This window comes from Akebia trifoliata, chromosome 9, assembly GCF_017979445.1.
Source record: "Akebia trifoliata isolate Shusen 1 chromosome 9, ASM1797944v1, whole genome shotgun sequence".
In the NCBI taxonomy this organism is placed as follows: Eukaryota; Viridiplantae; Streptophyta; class Magnoliopsida; order Ranunculales; family Lardizabalaceae; genus Akebia; species Akebia trifoliata.
The window spans coordinates 23,665,412-23,683,891 of NC_141383.1; the positions used below are offsets into that span (position 1 = coordinate 23,665,412).

An 18,480-nucleotide genomic window follows, 5' to 3' on the forward strand; every position below is an offset into this window, starting at 1 on the left:
TTCTAATAAATCTCAAAAGACATTTCATGCACCAGCTGAGATAGGAGGAAAATCTAGGATGTGTTTTAATTGGGAATCCCAAGGCACATCTTCACATCTCATCCGGTGGCTTGAAGTGATGGAGAGCCCCAAACAAGTATTTTCTATCTTTAATCTACTTAGTGAGCTAGAAAAGAACGTGGACGTGATCTTGATATATATGCAACTGATATTTAAATATCAGGAATTGCAAGTCATGCATGTTAGAAGTGACGTGCACCCATGATATGGGAATTGTATGTCATGGATGATGGAAGTGACATAAACATGCATGACATATATGTATCCATGATGGGCATTGGGAGTGGGTTTTTCTCCAACACCCAATCCTCATCTCAAGGGTAGAAGTCATGGTTTCTTCAGCTTTCACTTTCATTATCTTCTTGAACACTGTATAAGGCCTTGCAATCCTTCAATTCTTTGACACAATGTCGACCGCTTCGATTAATGGTTGCAGCCTCACCTTCCTTTCTCTTACCCAATCTTCCTCTAAGAACACACCAACACTAAAACCTTCCATTTTCTCTAAACTTAACTCTCCTTCTTCACCCACTCCTCCACGCCTTATTAGAAACTATCCTGTTTTTGCAGTCCCAGCTCCATTAATTAGTCCCCCATCGGTACTCTCTCTCTCTCTCTCTCAATGTAGGTCATGTTTCATGCATGGTTTTACTACTGGTTGAGTTGCCTCAAACATCTTCCCGAGATGACTTAATAACTCGGGCGAGTAGAATACTCGACTTAATTCAAGATTGGGTGGTATTTTTAAATATTAAATAAAACCTAATTAAGTCGATTATGTCAATCAGTGTTCTACCATTAAATCAGAATCAAGTAAGGTGCCCCGTTTCTATAGAATAGGAGTGATGCCTTTTAGTAGGAGTTTAAAACACATTGAACTCCTAACTAAGCTGTTTTTCAAATGTGTTTAATCTCCACATGTATAATCCAACTAATTTTGTTCCAGTCTTTCGTTTGTTCATTCAAATTCTGGTAGCTTGAGTTGAGTGATGTTATTTTCTTATTATTATTACAAATTCTGGTAGCTTGAGTTGAGTGATGTTATTTTCTTATTATTATTATTATTTTTGTACTTTGATGGGATGTTATTTTCTTATTATTAGTATTTTTATATTTTGACTGGATGTTATTTTCTTCTTATTATTATTTTTGTACTTTGATGTATTATCTCACCCGGCACATATATAATATTTAATAGTCATATTTTTTTATATTTTTATATTTTGACAAGATGTTATTTTCTTATTATTATTATTTTTGTACTTTGAGGGATACTATCCCACCCGGCACGTGTATAGTATTAAATAGTCATATTTTTTTGTGTAAAAAACATATAGAGATTCGAAAGTATGACCTAAGAGTAAACCTAGTTAATCTTAACATCTAATCTAACTCCTAGTGGTATGTTATTTTCTTATTACTACTATACATATGGAGTTTGGTATTAAAAGAATGGGGGCAAAATCTAAGGTCGAATTTCTCGAAGGGAACTCTTGCTTTAGTAAAGCTTCTAGTGGTGATGGAGTAACAACTGGCTATAGTTAGTCAGGTAACCGCTATGGCTGGTTTTAACTCCAAGCGTACCCAAACCAAAATCCTTAATAAGGATGAAAGCTTGACTATGTTAGTAAGACTAGCCCTACTCTTTTTGGATCACTAGGACACCATTTTTATTAAATCTTGTGACCCTCCAGTTGGGTCCAATGGGATCCATATAGGTTTATCTGGTGGTAAGACCCATGGATCTTAGGTTGGCACGAGTTTAGTGCAACAAAATTCATTGATTTAAGAAGAAATTATAAATAAATGAGGCTTCACTTCCTCTGATGTAGAACTTTTCTTCTTTTTGATATATCAGTAGGAGGAGAACCCTCAAGATCACCATGGCTGGAAAACTAAGAAAGTGTATGATGTTCTGTTGTACCCAGAAGCAACCCGTAAGACCCCCACTGGAGATTCGATATAATTAGTTAGAGCTTACCATTATAATGGATTGCTCTTAATTATAGATTTCAATGGTGGAACAAGTTTCATTCAGCATGGTTAAGTTTTTTAAGTACATTTTCAATTTTTCCAAAAAAAAGTGTTACCAAATATGCATAATTAGGGTTTTAATGGTAAAAAACCCCCCTCAATTTCTAGAACTTTCTATCCTTTCCAAAAAAAATTATCTAAAAAATAATTTTTTTTAAATAAATAAAATGTATTTTGAACCAGTTCTTATAAATCAATGGCTCACTTGATTGAAACCCAATTGTGAAGTTCTCTTAAAAATCGATTCTATTTGAACCGAACTAACTTTTTGTATAAATTCATTTGCATCTCGAATTTTAGAACATTCGGAATAATAGAAAATTTGATATCAGATTCAATATTTTTTAGTTCTTGTAAACACAAAATCCAATTGTTAGAATTATATGAATCTAGATGATACACATCCTATTGGTACTTATCTCGAGACTAAATCATGATTGTTGGCTATTGTGTGTATATATATCTGATATCATGTATCTTTTATAAGTCACCACATCATGACCCTAACTAAAAAAGATTTCACTGGAAATCATGGTTTTGAAATTAGTCTGAAATAAAGTTGAACCAAGTGAATCATGATATCGACCTTTTGAGGTAGTTGATTGAGAAAGTCAAAATGAATCGCCCATCACATTGAAGGGAGCGGATTTCTATAACATTTTTTTCTTATATCATTGAGGGATTACTATATATTTAAATTTAAAAAATAAAATAAAATAATTTCCTCAATAAATATTTTAAAAATAAACGACCTCTGATCTCTCAAATTTAAATGAAATACTTAATACTCTCTACATTGAGTCATTAGAGATCACTAACCTAAATTAAATTCTTATAACTAAAATATCTATTATTTTAGAGGTAATTCATAGAGGTCAACCTGCAAGTAATTGGGGTGTAATAAGTAAAAGTTGGAGTGCCAATAGAATTTCTCTAAATTATCTTGATTATTAAATGCTAATTATAAAAAGGATAATAATTAATTTCCACAATTTTTATATCCTTTTTTTTTTTTTTTTCTCAAAATTGCAGGGAGAGGAGATGGATATGGATTCATACGAGGCAGCCGTAGCAGGACTGAAGAAGCTTGTCAGGTAGTGAGAGATCAATCTCGTCAATTTATCGTCTATATTTCGTTATTGAGTCAACTTCTCGTTTTCATTATGTATTTCTGATTTCTCGTCCAGTTTTCCAAGAAAATTAATTTTCCATTGAAAAAAAAAAAAAAAAAATGTCAGTTTTGCATGCTCCGCAACTCCGCGTCTTATATTAGGAAATTTCAAACGCCTAGTCATCTTTTTTTTATTATCAAAATGGATCCTTCTTGATCCATTTCTTTTATTAATCCGGGTTTTGCTTGGGTTACAGCGAAAAGGGGGGCCTCGAGGCGGTGGCAACCGCCAAGGTAGAGCAGATAACGGCCGAGTTACAAACGCTCGATCGCACAATTGGGCTCAGCACGTTGGATGACACGGCCGAGCAGTTGAAAGCCGGGTTCATCCACTTCAAGAAGGAAAAATACGAGTATATATAAATATATATATCTATATAAAGTTTAGTTTTAAGAAAGACTTTTTGAATTGTATAGGGGGTGATAGAAGATTTACTATGATTCTCACAATTCTAACGTGGAGATGCCAACATAATCATAGATGATTTTACACGTATTTCGAAAAAAAAATACATCTATGGTTATGTGCACACCCCACAACAGAATAGTGAGAGTGGCAATAACTCGTGTCACGTGAAACTTTTTGCTCACAAAATCTAAGATCCACCAATCACATGTATCTACGTGTATAAAATGATATTTTTAATTTATTAAAATACCCTATTAGTTATCAAACTACCCTTACATGCTTGACGTGGCAAGCACTTATGTAACCATACTGGCAAAATTTTCAAAAAATTGTAATTAAATTGACAAATTAATTAATATTTATCAATTAATTATGGAATATGGTAACCATCCTTTATCATCAAAATGTTTTTTTTTTTTTTTTCAACATTCAAATTTTAAAATCGAGATAGGGTTTTTAAGCTTGTTTAATTTTGATAAGAAATTTAAAAATATTATTTATGCATAATTTTTTTTTTAATTGATTTTTTATGGATTTTTTTCTAAATTAATTGATCTGAACCCCGACAAATAATTATCAAATCCAAAATTTTGTAATAATTAAGACGACCATGTGTTTTTAATTTTCTAAACAGTTGTAAATGGGATTTGCAGGAAGAACCCTGCATTATACAGCGAACTTGCAGAGGGCCAGAGCCCAAAGGTGACTCTGCTACCTTACTTCAATGGGCTTTTTTGTCATTTCAAGTGATGGTAGTTAAGCTTTTGTTATTAATGGTATTGCAATATCTGGTTATTGGGTCTCCTTTTTAAGGGGTAATTCCGTCATTCCAAAAAGTGCTCGGAAGTCGGACCCACATTTTCCCTACCTGATTTGTCCGAATTGTTTGCAGTTCATGGTGTTTGCATGCGCCGACTCACGTGTGGCACCATCACACGTGCTCAACTTCCAACCAGGAGAGGCTTTTACGATCCGAAACATCGCTAATATGGTCCCACCATACGATCAGGTGCGTAAGAAGGGATGATTGATCTGATCAGGGGATTGGTAGACAACTATTTGTGATTTACATTGGGGCACTGCAGTAGGGGCACTTAATGATGCATAAGTTATTGTGTTATTGCTACATATAACAACCACGAATAAGTAAATTCATCGTTATTGCCCCCACAATTTTTTTTATTTTTTATTTTTGCCATTGATTGGCCCCATGAGAGCAAAATCCCGGTTCCATCCCAATTAAGGATGGCATCCCCGCCATTGTGAAAAATAGTTGCCCATAAATCCCAATTCAAATTACCTTATTTTGTTTTCCTAGAAAAAGAGTGGTTTGGTTCGATTTTTAAAACATTGATTATACTCATATATTATTTTCCTTTTTTTTTCTTTTAAAAAAATGGAAATTGATTTGGATTATTTGATTGCAGACTAAATACTCTGGAATTGGGGCAGCCATTGAATATGCGGTCTTACATCTTAAGGTTAATATTTATTTATCTTTCTTTCAATTTTTTTTATGCTATATTTGAATTAAGATAAGTGGAGAGAAGATAAGATAAGAGAAATTCAATTTCTCTTCATCATGTTTGGATTGACAATAGAGGACTTTCGACCATTTTGAAATTTTAAAATATCTTAAAAGAGATCCAAGGGTAAGTTGAAATTATAAAATATTTTAAAATGACTTTTCTCCATTTCTCTCCTCTTTTGGAGAGAAAGAAAACATACATTTTTTTCTCTCTTCTTCTCTCCCCACTTAACAATCCAAACAAGAGAAATGGAGAGAAATTCATTTATTTTCATTTCTCTCAATCCAATCACAGTGTTAGCATAGTATACATCCAAGGAGGAGAGTTAAAACTCACCTCTCACACCTCAAATATTGTGGCATAGGATATCAAATCACCATCCTTTTTTTTTTTTTTTGTAATTTGTGTGCATTTAATGATAGATCTATGTGGCAAGATTTGAGGTGTGGGAGGTATGTTTTAAAAGAGCTGAGATGACTCTACTATATTTTGATCTAGTTAGCTCGAGTGAGTTTAAAAACTATGCTCATAATATTCGATTACATTTATTATTGTGATTGTTGTGGGTGGGAATGTTTTGTTCGATAATTAAAAGAAAGAATATTCAACAGGTGCAAAATATCTTGGTCGTTGGACACAGCCGATGTGGTGGTATAAAGGGCCTCATGTCTTTCCCAGACAACGGTTCTACAACTACGTAAGTTCTTGTTGATCAATACCCTCAAGCTCCATAAACAATAATGACATTAATGAAACATTCATATATGGTGTTGTTAACATGTACCCTAAGAGCACAGGTTAATGTGCATTAAATACACTTTGGAAACAAGTACTTAAAAGATATTTTGGTAATTAAAAAAATTTGAAGGTAGGTTTTGTAGGAAAATAAATTTTCAAGGTGTATTTAATGCACTTTAACATGACCGTTATTAAAACCTTTTATACATTGCATTTGATTCGACTTTTTGTGAAGAAAGAACTTCCATTGAGGATTTCTAACTTTTTTAAATGCTCCAATGTTTAGTAAAAAGAATCTTTTCACATTGATGCAACTTTTTAGAATACCCTCACAATGGTTCAACTAAATTAGATTTTCTAAGTTAAGAAAACAAAACCCATACGATAAAAGAGTAGTATTGGAGAAAAGAATTAGTGATGTTTGCTCTTCCCGCTCCACTTGTTTAAAGAAAATAAATAAATTTGCAGTGCCTTCATAGAAGATTGGGTCAAAATATGCTCACCAGCCAAAGCCAAGGTGAAAGCAGAATTCGGCCATTTGCCTTTTGAAGAACAGTGCAAAGAATGTGAAAAGGTACGCAGTCCTTCATATATTCTTCCTCAGTTGATATATAGGTGAATGCTAACATCCAAGACTTCAATAGAATTTTAGCAAATAACAAAAAATAAGACTTCTGTAATCGTACAATGGTATTTTTGTAAATATATCAAAGTTTTAACAATATTATATACAAAATTCTAGTAACAACTACTAAAGAATCCTTATTCTTTGAAAACACCCCAATTTCTTATCTCAATCATCTAGTTACAAATCTCTACGAAATTTATATTTTAACTCTTATCTCAACCATCTATTTAACAAATTGGTCAGAATAGTCCAATAAAAAATGATGATTCTATCAAAGATCCTAATAACATGAATCTTCATGAGAATATGATTTGATATGTCATCGTACACATTATTACAATTCATCCTACCTAAAATATTCTATCAAACTTGAATGCAGGAAGCAGTGAATGTATCATTGGGAAACCTACTAACGTATCCGTTTGTAAGAGAAGGTTTGGTGAAGAAGACCCTAGCATTGAAGGGTGGGCACTACGATTTCGTTAATGGATCTTTTGAGCTCTGGGGTTTAGATTTCGGCCTTTCGTCCACTTTCAACGTATGAAATATCCATCAATATCATCAATAACGCAATCTTCCTTGTCTCCTAAACTGTGTTTTAATATATGTTGTACTTCTTCTATGTGATCAATCATTTCCACAAATGAATATGGTTCGCGACTACATTTTTCCTCTTTTATTTTTTTTTTGGCTGGTCGTAGGTAAGAGATGTCGCTTCGATATTGCATTGGAAGCTGTAGAAGCCAGCTCTTATCACCCATTGAGAGGTGGAAAGATCCTAGACAACAATCAAATGGAGAACATGCGCGTCCTTTTGATTCTCTTGCATACTTTCTATTTACTCATGTAGATCAAACTTATTCCCATGAGTTGAAGTTGATCACCTTCAATTGAATTCTCATGATTCAGATCAACATTAAACAAAGTCTATACATATAAATAGGTGAATGCTAACGTCCAAATGTGGTGGATAATGCTATCATCCCCATGAGGTCTTGAACGTTAGAATTCCTCACGTATATATTTGTCAATAAAAAAGTTGCAATCGGTCAAAGACAGTATCAATTTTTCTCTTGATCTAAACAATACTTCAAGACGAGAATTTAAACCTTCCTTTTAATTGCTATTTTCACCATAGTATGCTTGATAATCACAACAAACTGAATAATTTTTATGGACTTTTTTTTTCTTCTCTTTTAAGCTTTATAAGTTAATAATAGATCAATCTATCACTCTCACATTCACAAAGCTTTCGATTTGCTTTTTTAACAATCTTGAATCCTTCGAATTGATAATCATCATGTCATCCCCATTGTTTTTGCAGATTCTACCATACAAGAAAACAAAGACCATCTCTTTTCACTAGTAATGATAAACTTTTGAAAGTTTTTTTTTATTTTTTATTTTTTATTTTTAAGATGAAGCAAGCACATATGGTCTGTCTGCTACTGCATTTTAAGATGCAATGGAGGCTCTTAGAAGCAAACAGATTAATCCATTTGATGATCAAAGATGACACAATCCTTTATTTTTCTCAATGGTGGTGTTCTCTCTTTATTCAAAAACTTTGACATTAAAGTCCTTTCATGGAAGTACCCAAATGACAAATAAATAGAGCTTACAAAATTTTGAAATTTACAGAACACAAATCTAACCATTTCTTGAAACTGAGCTTGCAAAATTTTGCGTAAATTTTCAACCACGAACTCGTAGATTAAGCTCATGCCCTTACTGATTACTAAAATCTTCCTACAAGTTATGTGACCAGCTTGGCAAAAAAATACGAAGATTACAAAATTTTTCCAAAGGGTCTCAATTCCCTCGGCAGTCCTTCAAAATTTCCAGAATCCACATCAGACTGTAGCATTGGTCTCTTCCCAGTTTTCCAAAGAATGCCTTCAGCCATATGTTCCTTGTTCGGTGTCAGCATTACATAATTTGGATCAGCCCTTTGATAACTGTAGTTGGAACATTTAAAAAAAAATTATTACTAGAAAAAACTCTCTTAGACAACATTTTTACGAAGATTTCTCTAACAACCGCAAGCCAAGGTTAGCTTTCGGTTATTCGTATATATTTACTATTATAATGTGAGAAGGCGGAGTACAAGTGGGTTGAAACCAAATTTTGGATCCCACAAATACCACTTTACATTTAAGCTTAAAATAACTAGGGTCATATTGGTCAAAAACCAAGAAAATTACCGCCCACAATCCTAGAATCAAGATGTTTGGTTTTCAAAATTAAAAAAAAAAAAAAAAATATATATATATATATATATATATATATATATATATATATATATATATATATAGGGAAATGTTCAGCAACAAACATTTTGACAAACATTTTGGCAAAACATTTTTCAAAACATGGGTTAGAGGTTTTGGAATGGGCTGATTTTTTGTGAGGATGATCTCTACGGGGAGGAAATCATCATCACCAAAAATCAGCCCATTCCAAAACTTCTAACCCCATAAAAAATGGTTAACAAAAAATGGACGGTCTATGATTTTTTAACTTGTAAATTGGGGCTAGAAGTTTTGGAATGGGCTGATTTTTGGTGAGGATGATCTCCTCACCGTAGAGATCATCATCACCAAAAATCGGCCCATTCCAAAACCTCTAACCCATGTCTTGAAAAATGTTTTGCCAAAATGTTTGTTGCTGAACGGGACCCATATATATATATCCTTTTTTACTATGTAATATTCTAAAACACTTTAATAAATGTTTTAATGAGAAACATAGTGACCATGAATGAAGCAGATATGATACTATGCTGATTAAAGTAGTAAGGTGGAACCAAACCTGGCTTCTCTAAGATCCTCAATACGGATTCCAAAACCAAAGGATGTCCTCCCAAGTTTACGATCTCTTACAGCTGAAAAACAATGGGATTACACACTTTGTAAGTAATTTTTTTTAAAATATTGTTTGTATGCTATAAATTCTGATTTTATTTCAAGTCATTTCATATGTTGAAGTGTCATGTAGGCAAATAAAGAATCTCATCAACCAAAATACATAACATCATTTCATTGGGTCTATTGTTCAAGCATAGGACGCTTAATTAGAATCCTCGAAACGTTGTATCCCAACCCCTTCTACTCACAGAAAGTCATACTTAGGTAAATTTCACAACTAACTATTGATTAAATGTACCTGAGATGTTGAATGTGAAGGAAGGTTTCCACCATGACTTGAATGCTAAAGCCAATGATGAGCTTAAAGGACCCACTTTCCCCTATAAACATGTAAACATATTTGTTAATAGAACTTGATACGATTCACGATTCACGATTCACGATCAAAAGAATACCTCAAAACATGCTAACCTTTAACAACAAGTTCTTATTGGCTTGCCAAGATGTAGCTACTTGAAATGTGGATTCTTTGACGCTGTTTGATGATTCAGCCGCCTCATCAATCCTTCAACAGAAGATCAAACCCGACTCAGCTTCTGATGTTAAAGACATTGATTTTCAATTTAATACTAACTTCTCATAACCCAATATACCTTGTATCAAGCTCAAAGCCAATGTCGATGTAGTTCGTAATACCAACTATTCCATTTTCTTCAAATGGATTCTTCACCTGTTTTGATGCCGTTAATTCATGTGTTTTTAATTAATCAGTTTATAAAAATAAATGAGAAAAACCAGCAGGAAACACTATATTGTCACCGGATCCCGACCCATATATATATAGAAGTGGTTCGACACCAAGAAAATCAAGGTCAAGTTCATTTTGGTCAAAAACGAAGAGAATTACAAACACACATCCCCCTAAAATCACGTTGGTTAGTTTTCAAAATTACAAAAATATCATTTTTACTATGCAATCTTCAAAACCACCCTTTAATTAATATTTTAAATTACAAATAAGATACATATGCGTTTGCACATGTGGCTTTCTAGTATAGATATGCATGTCAAGCTCAAACTACAATAAACCATGTTTCTGGAAAGATACACGATAGACAAGGTGTGTACTTCAAAATCGTGGTTACTGCGTTTTTGTTCCACAAACAGTTCATCATAAATATACGTTGTTCATCAAGATGTTTAAGCAGAAATACTGTTTAAAAATAAGCAGCTAGGAAAAATAAATAAATTCACTGGAGAATTCAATATCAGAAGAAAGGATGAGAAGCATACCCGTCTTTGGACTACAATATGCTGATAGAATGAAGCAATCAGCTGTTGTTCAAACATTGAATATGAGAAAGTCAGCCAATAATGCCTAGTAAATAATTAATCACTAAAATCATATTCCGTCATATCCACACATATAACAATGCTTAGGTGCATTCGATTGGCGTGGAATTATAGAAGTACCCACCTAAAAGAACAATTGAACTAATTTGAAGTGCAATCTCATCGTAATAGAAATCTTTATTTCAATCTACTAATACATTAAGATAAGAGAGAATATATTGCCAGACCAACTTTTGCTAGTACCACCCCAATTCATATGTAAATCACCAAAGAATTAGCACACGTCTTAGGGTGCTGCTTGTAAAAGTTGGTGTGGCAGGAGAAGCTCTCTAAACTAACCACCACCATTATCACTGCAACCATATTCATAAAAATTCTATCATATTGGCATCCTTGTCTGTGAGATAGAAAATTGAACACTTTTTAATTAGAAAAATGATTTTACCAAGTGATACAATAATTCGAAGCGCGATGCAATTCACCATCTAAATACTAAAAAAAAATGTATAGAAGCTGTTGAAAGTTGTATGTGGGAGATTGATAATTACAAGCTTAATAATATAAAAAATTGTATCATAATAAATAATTATTCAATTCAAGTGAAATATTAAAAAAATAAGATGACAATGATGAAGAACATCCACCCAACAATTTGAACAGTTAGAAAATAGACAACAAAATGGAGTATGGACAGCCAAGGATTTTCTACTGCTTTAAATGGAAAAAGAGAAAAAGTAAAATAATAGAATAAGAATGCAACAAACCTGGTTACTTCTAGCGAGTTCAAGAGAAAAATTGAATGATGGGCTCAAAGGGCTAGTTGACCCTAACCCGTAGCCAATTGCACAGCTCCAATTCTTTAGATCATGGTAGTTTGAACCATTTTTACTCCCAACTACTAATCAACCATGACAGAAATAACAAAGATTTAGTTATAATACAAACAACATCAGCACCAATTATGCATAAAGTTTTATCTTAGAGCTCAATACATAAAAAGAGTGAGAAGTTGAAATAAATTTGAGAGAAATGGAATTATATATATAAGAAATAAGATGGCACCACTAATGCTGCAATAAGAACATGTCATCCATAACCATAAATAAAAAAAATTGGGTAAATTGCATTTTCACCTCCTATAGTTTGGCATAATTCTATGACGACCCCTTAATGTTTTGACAATTGCACTTACCTCCCCTATAGTTTTCTAACAGGTTCGGTTACCCCCTTCCATCTACTTGCCATTCATTAAACGGTTAAAAAATGAATTTTAACATTATATAAAGACCATTTTACCCTTTTCAAAATGTTATTCATTTTTATCAATAAAATATCCCTATGAAAAATGGATTTACACATAAGAGTGTGAATGGTTAAATCGGGACATTTTTATAGTTTTAAAATTTAACTTCTTTTTTTATATATAAAAAATGATAAAATGAAAGGGTAAAATAGTAAAATGTTAGGGGGTCAACATGGAATTACGCCAAACCACAGGAGGCCGAATTGTAATTTACCCTAAAAAATTATATCATGGGTATATATTGACAATGTGTGATGCAAGACAATGAGGGGAGATGAGAAAATGGAATTTTATTTAGGAAAAATAGGGGATTTAGGAAAATCTTGTTGGGAATTGAGTTAAGAATTAAGGATTTCAGATTGGGTTTACCCAACCCAAAAGGTAAAATGAAATGGTTAGAAAAAATGGTTAAAGGTTTGTAGCGTAAGGATAGGATTAAGGATTAAAGATTTGGAAAAGATATTAATGAAATAAGAGTTAAAGAAAATGGGGAAAAGATTTAAGCATAGAGGTTTGTAAGTTTCAAGAATCAAAAATCAAGAAAATCAAGAACAAGGAACTAAAAGAAAATCAAGAAAAATAAAAAAATAAAAAAAGAAAAATAAAGATTAAAAGACTAAGAAAGGGATAGAAAGATAAAACCTTGAAATCACACCAATGGTTTCTTGGAATCACACCAAGAATGGTGAAGAACTCACTTCACTCCATCAAAGAAACTCATTCTTTATTCATCAAAATCTTCATTGTTTTTAAATAATAAAAAAATCCTAATACAATCTATATAAAGAAAATAAATTAAGAATCCTACTCAAGCTAAAATACCAAATAAATAAACCTAATTTTCATAACTTTCTCTCTCCTAATTTTCAAACCGTAATAAACTTAAATAAAAGAAAAAGTAAGATTACTAAATTACCCATAAATATTATTCTAAGACCATGGGCCAATAAAACATCAAAATAAGCTAAAAAATATGAAAATAAAGCCATAAAACAAAAATCTAAATAAAACTAAAATCTACTCTGTAAGATTTGATGTCCCCATCAATTCTCCTCAACTAAGAAGATTTCGCCATTGGCAAAATAAAATTGTAGTAATTCTCATCATCGGTTGTATTCCACATTAATGTGTCATAATCCTATTAGTTATGTCTCTTTGAGTAATCCCCTTACAATTGTAAGATTCATCCAACGAAACTATTGATAATGCTTAATTGTTATTGAAACTATTTATAGGAAAATAAGTGCATTTAGAATACATATCACAACGGTTATTCCATGGTTATCATAGTGGATCATGCGAAGAACGAAACCTTTATGGTTTCAAATCACTTTTTCAAACTCCATATCACCTCTACGACTACCTCAACTTCCTTCTAGTCCCCCATTGTCCTTTTCTGTTGAAAATGGTATCCCATTAATCTGGTCCTCGTTAAGAATTCTAATTAACTTGTCCCATCGAAACCAAATTACATTGCAAGTAGTCTAACTGAATATTTATGGCATTCACCCTGGAAACAATGCATTCATTCCTTTGTTTCACCGGTAAAACATTAACCAATAATAAATGTGAAGCCAAGGTTATTCAATACAGTGGAACCAAATTTAAAACTTGGTAAAAAGAATTTCTCAAGGTAAGGATCTAATAAGTTAGCATAATAACTTGATTAATCGAACTTACAAATTGGCTTGTATTGCACTCCTGTAGTTAACCTTCCTATCTTGCTTACTAACCATGCACTTCTTGGGTGCTCATCTGCCATCACAAGCAAACCATCATCAATAACTTTATTTTAATTGTTAGCAGCATCAGTAACTTTTTTGCAACAAAAAAAAAAAAAAAACTAGGATGGAATTTGTGTTTTGTAAGGTTTGCGTTCTGGTTTTTGAATTCCAATTCATCTAACATATATGAAGCCAAGCTAAGGTCTTCTTGTTCTTTAAGTAATTCTCGCTCCAATGTAGATACCAGATATCAAATGGTGGGAAGACAATTATTAAGATCAATTAAAAAATAAAAAGTAAACTAATAGCAATGGATGTTATAAAATGTGATAATATTTTAAAAAGAAAAACTGTCAGGGAAAAAAAGACTGATTTGCACACCCATAGTTCTGATAAATGAAGACTCTTCTCACCTTCAGTGCATTTTCTTTTTGGAGAAAGCAAATTTTCCCTCTAAAGGTCCAAGGGGCAATCCATTTATCAAAAATAGGGGGAGGCCAAAGCACTCCAAACAAAAAAAAAAATGTGAAGAACCAACTCTCACATGGGCTCAATCCTAAACTCTTGGACATAACCATATTAGAGAAGTCATTCAGATACAGAAAAATTATTTTCCACAAAAATTTCAATTTGTAAAACTGATTTTACATTTATCTACTAAGTGAAATTAACAGTTCTGAAAAACATATTTGATAAAGCTAGAAAAGCAAGAACTCAAGTCCTAATTTTTTTTTTCCTGATTCACACCAGGGGTGCATCACTAATTACTTTGACTAAAACTATTTAAGGATTTTCATGATATAAAAGATCTATATACTGCTGGACCGAATGCAAAGAGTGGCTCTAGTCACATACAAGAGAATGGCATAAGAGTGGCTCCAACTGATAAATTTCCTGAGCCATATCTCAATCCCATAATGCCGTAATCTTCTGACCTAATCCTGCATGAGAAATTGGCTTGGAGCAAAATCAGCAGAGATGTATGTGCTGAATCTAGCACACACTAGAAATTAATATAGTTAATGAAAAAAATATATATATATATATATGTTAAAAAAATAAAGATACCTTTTCTTTATTAGAAACGGGAAAATGGCAAATGCACCAAATCCATACTTCGGGTAGTAAGCACATGAACTCATGCGCAAAATCCTAAGTGGCAAAATGCAAAGTACACATCCAAAAAACAAGTTAGTATGAAAAATAACAAGTAAAAAGAATAATAATAAATAGGTAAAAAGTGAAAAAAGTTGTGATTTTACAAGAAATTTCTTACGGTTCAGAGCTTGACACAAAAAGGTCCAGGAATGAGTTAGGATCATCAACATCCCTGCTCATCAAAAGAAGCAAAATAGGACTTGATCAATAGCATCCTTAATAGTTACTGATCTGCAATAAAAAAGAAATCACAAATAATATAAAATTATTATGCTTCTACCTTTGCCAGCGAAATAATGCATTTCCCACGAGATTCTCCTCTGTCTTATGATCAAGTGGACCTGACACCTAATTAGGTTAAGGGAAACAAAGTTCTTTGCTTCTTTTTTAAAATTCTTGGGCTTGATTTATTAAGCAATCAAAACTAACATATTCATCAAAGAAAAACTCAGTTGATTTCGAAATATAATTTTCAAAATATGATTTTTTGATTGCTTAATACCACTCTTCATTTGTTGGAGCTAATGCTTAGAAAGACACACTATACACAATTCGGAATATTAGTAAAAAAAAGTGAACAAACATGAAACGAAATATTCCTTTGTGTCCATTTGCGAATCTTCGGATCAAGATGGACTCCTTACACGTATAATGAACAAACAACGATAGTGAAGAAAAAAAATTAACTATAATTTCAATGGATACAGTTGCAACCAGATCTACATTAGGATCATCGATTGGCCTTAGCATAATTCTGGTGCTAAAATGCCTTGCTTCTTCAAAGTAATCCTCAAAAAGGCATTTCAAAGCAAGTTTTCCGAATAACATGTCATAGGATGGCTCCAACATTCTGCATAAGTTTTCTTTAGTACATTATCTATGAAATGTAAACAAAGTACATTGCAAAAAACAGGCAGAAGGATAAAATGCGGCAAAATTCAACAATTTTGTAATGGGAAATTTTTTATAGAAATAAGTTAGAAGGTCGATTACCCATTTCTTTCCTGGTTGGTATATGACAAATTATACCTTAACAAATATCAATTAATGTCGTGTTTATTGAATATGTGTGTTAAAGCAAGGCTCTTATTTGGATTTGATTAAATGGAAGAACAAAACCAGGCCACATGACATGGTTTTAAATCTTGGAGACTGAGATGAATTTACACAGCATGTCAGACTTCACACCATCTTGCGAGATAATTGAGATGATTCCAACAAGATTTTGAAAATCTCGGCCGAGTCAACTGGGATTTTGTATATTTTGATTAAAATAAATAATGTTTTTATAATTTAAATATTTATTATATGAATAAAACATGATTGTATAACTAAACATCTTCTAATCTACCTTATTATAAAAATATTTATAATTATTTTCATATAAATATATATGAATAAATCATTATAAACCGAGTTAAATGGTTTATCTCGTCCAAGACGAGTTTACTCGTCTGAAACCATGTCACATAAAGATTTCTCCAAGAGGTTCTACAACAGAGCTCTCCATATAAATCCTTATTTACATCCAACAGTTTTGATTAGTTGAAATTCATGGAAAAAAGATATTTAAAAAAAAAAAGAAAACCCAAACACCAAAAGAAACCCCACATTGTTAGAATCCAAAACCACTTTGAAATAGAAACAAAAACTGCTAAAATGGATGGAGAATCAAATGAAACTAATAGAAAGATGAAATGGGTTTTGAATAATTTCAAAGATAGATAAAACCCATAAATTAGATAGATCAGAAACAAAGGAAAATTGCAGAATTGATGAAACATATGAGGAAAGGGTTCACCTGGTACGTGCAGCGAGAGGAGGAAAATCAAATAGTGGCGGAACCAAAACCATTGGTGGCGGTGGTTCCTTCCGAAACCAACCCAAGCTTATCCCCGACCCCATCTCTCTCTCTCTCTCTCTCTTCTGTAAATTTTGTCTCAGAAATCGACCGATTCGATCCTCAATAGTTGTGAGAAATAGAGAAGAGTGACGAGAACCGAAAAGTCCGTACTCTATGTACCCTCCCCGCGTTTCTCTCTTACATGGACGACACGTTCAAACTTAATTGGGAAAGATTGAATATGTGATCAATTTCAGTACTTCTACGTGTTGAATAGCTACTCATCTCTCTTTATCTATGCCTGACACGTTGGAATTCCGGTCCTGCTCCATTGCTACACTGCTAGACCTAGAAGGGTGTCAATGGTTAGATTTCGATTCGGTTCTTGCGGCACTTGGAATCAAAATCATTTTTATTTGTTTCATTCTCAGCCAAAAATTACGGGTACCCATCAATTTCAATTCTCAAGGATCGAATGAGAAAATAAAAATATTTAAAATCATTATAAAATCTTTTTTTTTTAAATACTAATATATTACCTATAAAATTATCAAGTTAGTTATGATTTGTTGTACTAAAATCATAAGTTAATGCAGGAGTCAATTAGCTTAGTTGGTAAAATCTTGAAAAAATTACTTAAAAAATCCTCGTGAAAGGGGAACTTTTAAATAATCCATAAGTTTTCAATGATTGCTTAATATGACATTTTGTAAATTTTTTCTTTCTAAATGGTATCTGGACCTTATCTCTTATATTTTTTACGATTTAATATCTTTATCGTTCGAACTCATCATTTTCATCCAAAAATTAGATTTTTGACATCTTAATTGACTTTCGGAGATTTTATTCCTTCATAAAGAATTTAAGAAAGAAGAAAAAACCATTTTCAAGTGTTTTTTTTTAATATTTTAAAGATTTATGTAATAAAATTATAGTTTTTTACTTTTTTTTCTTAGTTTTTGGATGAAAATCAATTAAAAATAATTCTTTTTTTGGGTTAAAATCATCTAAACAAGTTGTTATCTTAAGTTTTTAGTCGATTTTTTCATATATTATAGTCAAAAAAACAAAAAAATTGAAATTGGGTAGGTTTTACCATTGTCGAGTTTACCACTTTTTATTTAATAAGTAGTAAACTCAACAATAAATAATGGTGAGTTCAATAGTACAAATTTTGAACTCGACACTAAATAAAAAAGCATCGAGTTCGACAACAAAAATTTGTGAACTTGACAGTACGAGGGACCATTTAAAAAGAAAAAGTTTGTTAAATGCCTTGTTAAGCAATTGCGCAAAAATTTCAGGGACTATTTAAAAAGAAATCCTTCCATGAGGGTCTTTTAAGTAATTTTTCCTAAAGTCTTTAGATGATGATACCAAAGACCTCAGTTCAAATCTCATCAGCATCGAATTACTCAACTCATTAAAAACAAGCTTATCGATTATATATATAAAGGAATGCTAATGTCCAAGACTGTATGGGAACGTTAGCATACTCCAAACACATTTTTTTTCAATAATACATTTACCTATTTTATCTTTTAAGGAAAAAAGATAAGGGTATTTTAGTCTTTTTACATAATAAACACTTTTCTCTCACATAATAAATGTTAATAACATTTATTATACAAAAGACCATTATACCCCTTAATTAAAAGTCAAA

At 32.1% G+C, this 18,480-nt stretch overlaps 2 protein-coding genes across 5 annotated transcripts; one reads left to right on the forward strand and one right to left on the reverse strand.

Annotated features, from left to right (window-relative positions):
* Positions 1-439: 439 nt before the first annotated feature.
* Positions 440-7,464, forward strand: LOC147394834 (carbonic anhydrase 2-like). 2 transcript variants are annotated; one of them, XM_086453154.1, is made up of 11 exons: positions 518-659; positions 1,922-1,997; positions 3,127-3,188; positions 3,463-3,618; positions 4,328-4,376; positions 4,567-4,683; positions 5,102-5,155; positions 5,815-5,900; positions 6,410-6,515; positions 6,949-7,107; positions 7,271-7,464. In XM_086453154.1, the coding sequence occupies exons 2-11, from the start codon at positions 1,944-1,946 to the stop codon at positions 7,307-7,309; spliced, it is 882 nt and encodes a 293-aa protein (XP_086309280.1). In that variant the 5' UTR covers positions 518-659; positions 1,922-1,943; the 3' UTR covers positions 7,310-7,464. The 2 variants fall into 2 exon arrangements, with proteins under 2 accessions (XP_086309279.1, XP_086309280.1); XM_086453153.1 differs by lacking the exon at positions 1,922-1,997 and having other exon boundaries at positions 440-659.
* A 694-nt stretch (positions 7,465-8,158) lies between these two features.
* LOC147394835 (beta-galactosidase) lies at positions 8,159-17,269 on the reverse strand. 3 transcript variants are annotated; one of them, XM_086453152.1, is made up of 14 exons: positions 16,776-17,269; positions 15,680-15,851; positions 15,255-15,322; positions 15,093-15,146; positions 14,885-14,968; positions 14,672-14,757; positions 13,773-13,847; positions 11,554-11,687; positions 10,730-10,771; positions 10,090-10,166; positions 9,908-10,001; positions 9,735-9,816; positions 9,381-9,453; positions 8,159-8,527 (listed from the first exon to the last, which is right to left on the reverse strand). In XM_086453152.1, exons 2-14 carry the CDS (start codon positions 15,821-15,823, stop codon positions 8,359-8,361), a joined length of 1,182 nt encoding a protein of 393 aa, XP_086309278.1. In that variant the 5' UTR covers positions 15,824-15,851; positions 16,776-17,269; the 3' UTR covers positions 8,159-8,358. The 3 variants fall into 3 exon arrangements, with proteins under 3 accessions (XP_086309278.1, XP_086309277.1, XP_086309276.1); XM_086453151.1 differs by having other exon boundaries at positions 11,554-11,684; positions 15,680-15,824; positions 16,776-17,268; XM_086453150.1 differs by having other exon boundaries at positions 15,680-15,824; positions 16,776-17,267.
* Positions 17,270-18,480: the final 1,211 nt, after the last annotated feature.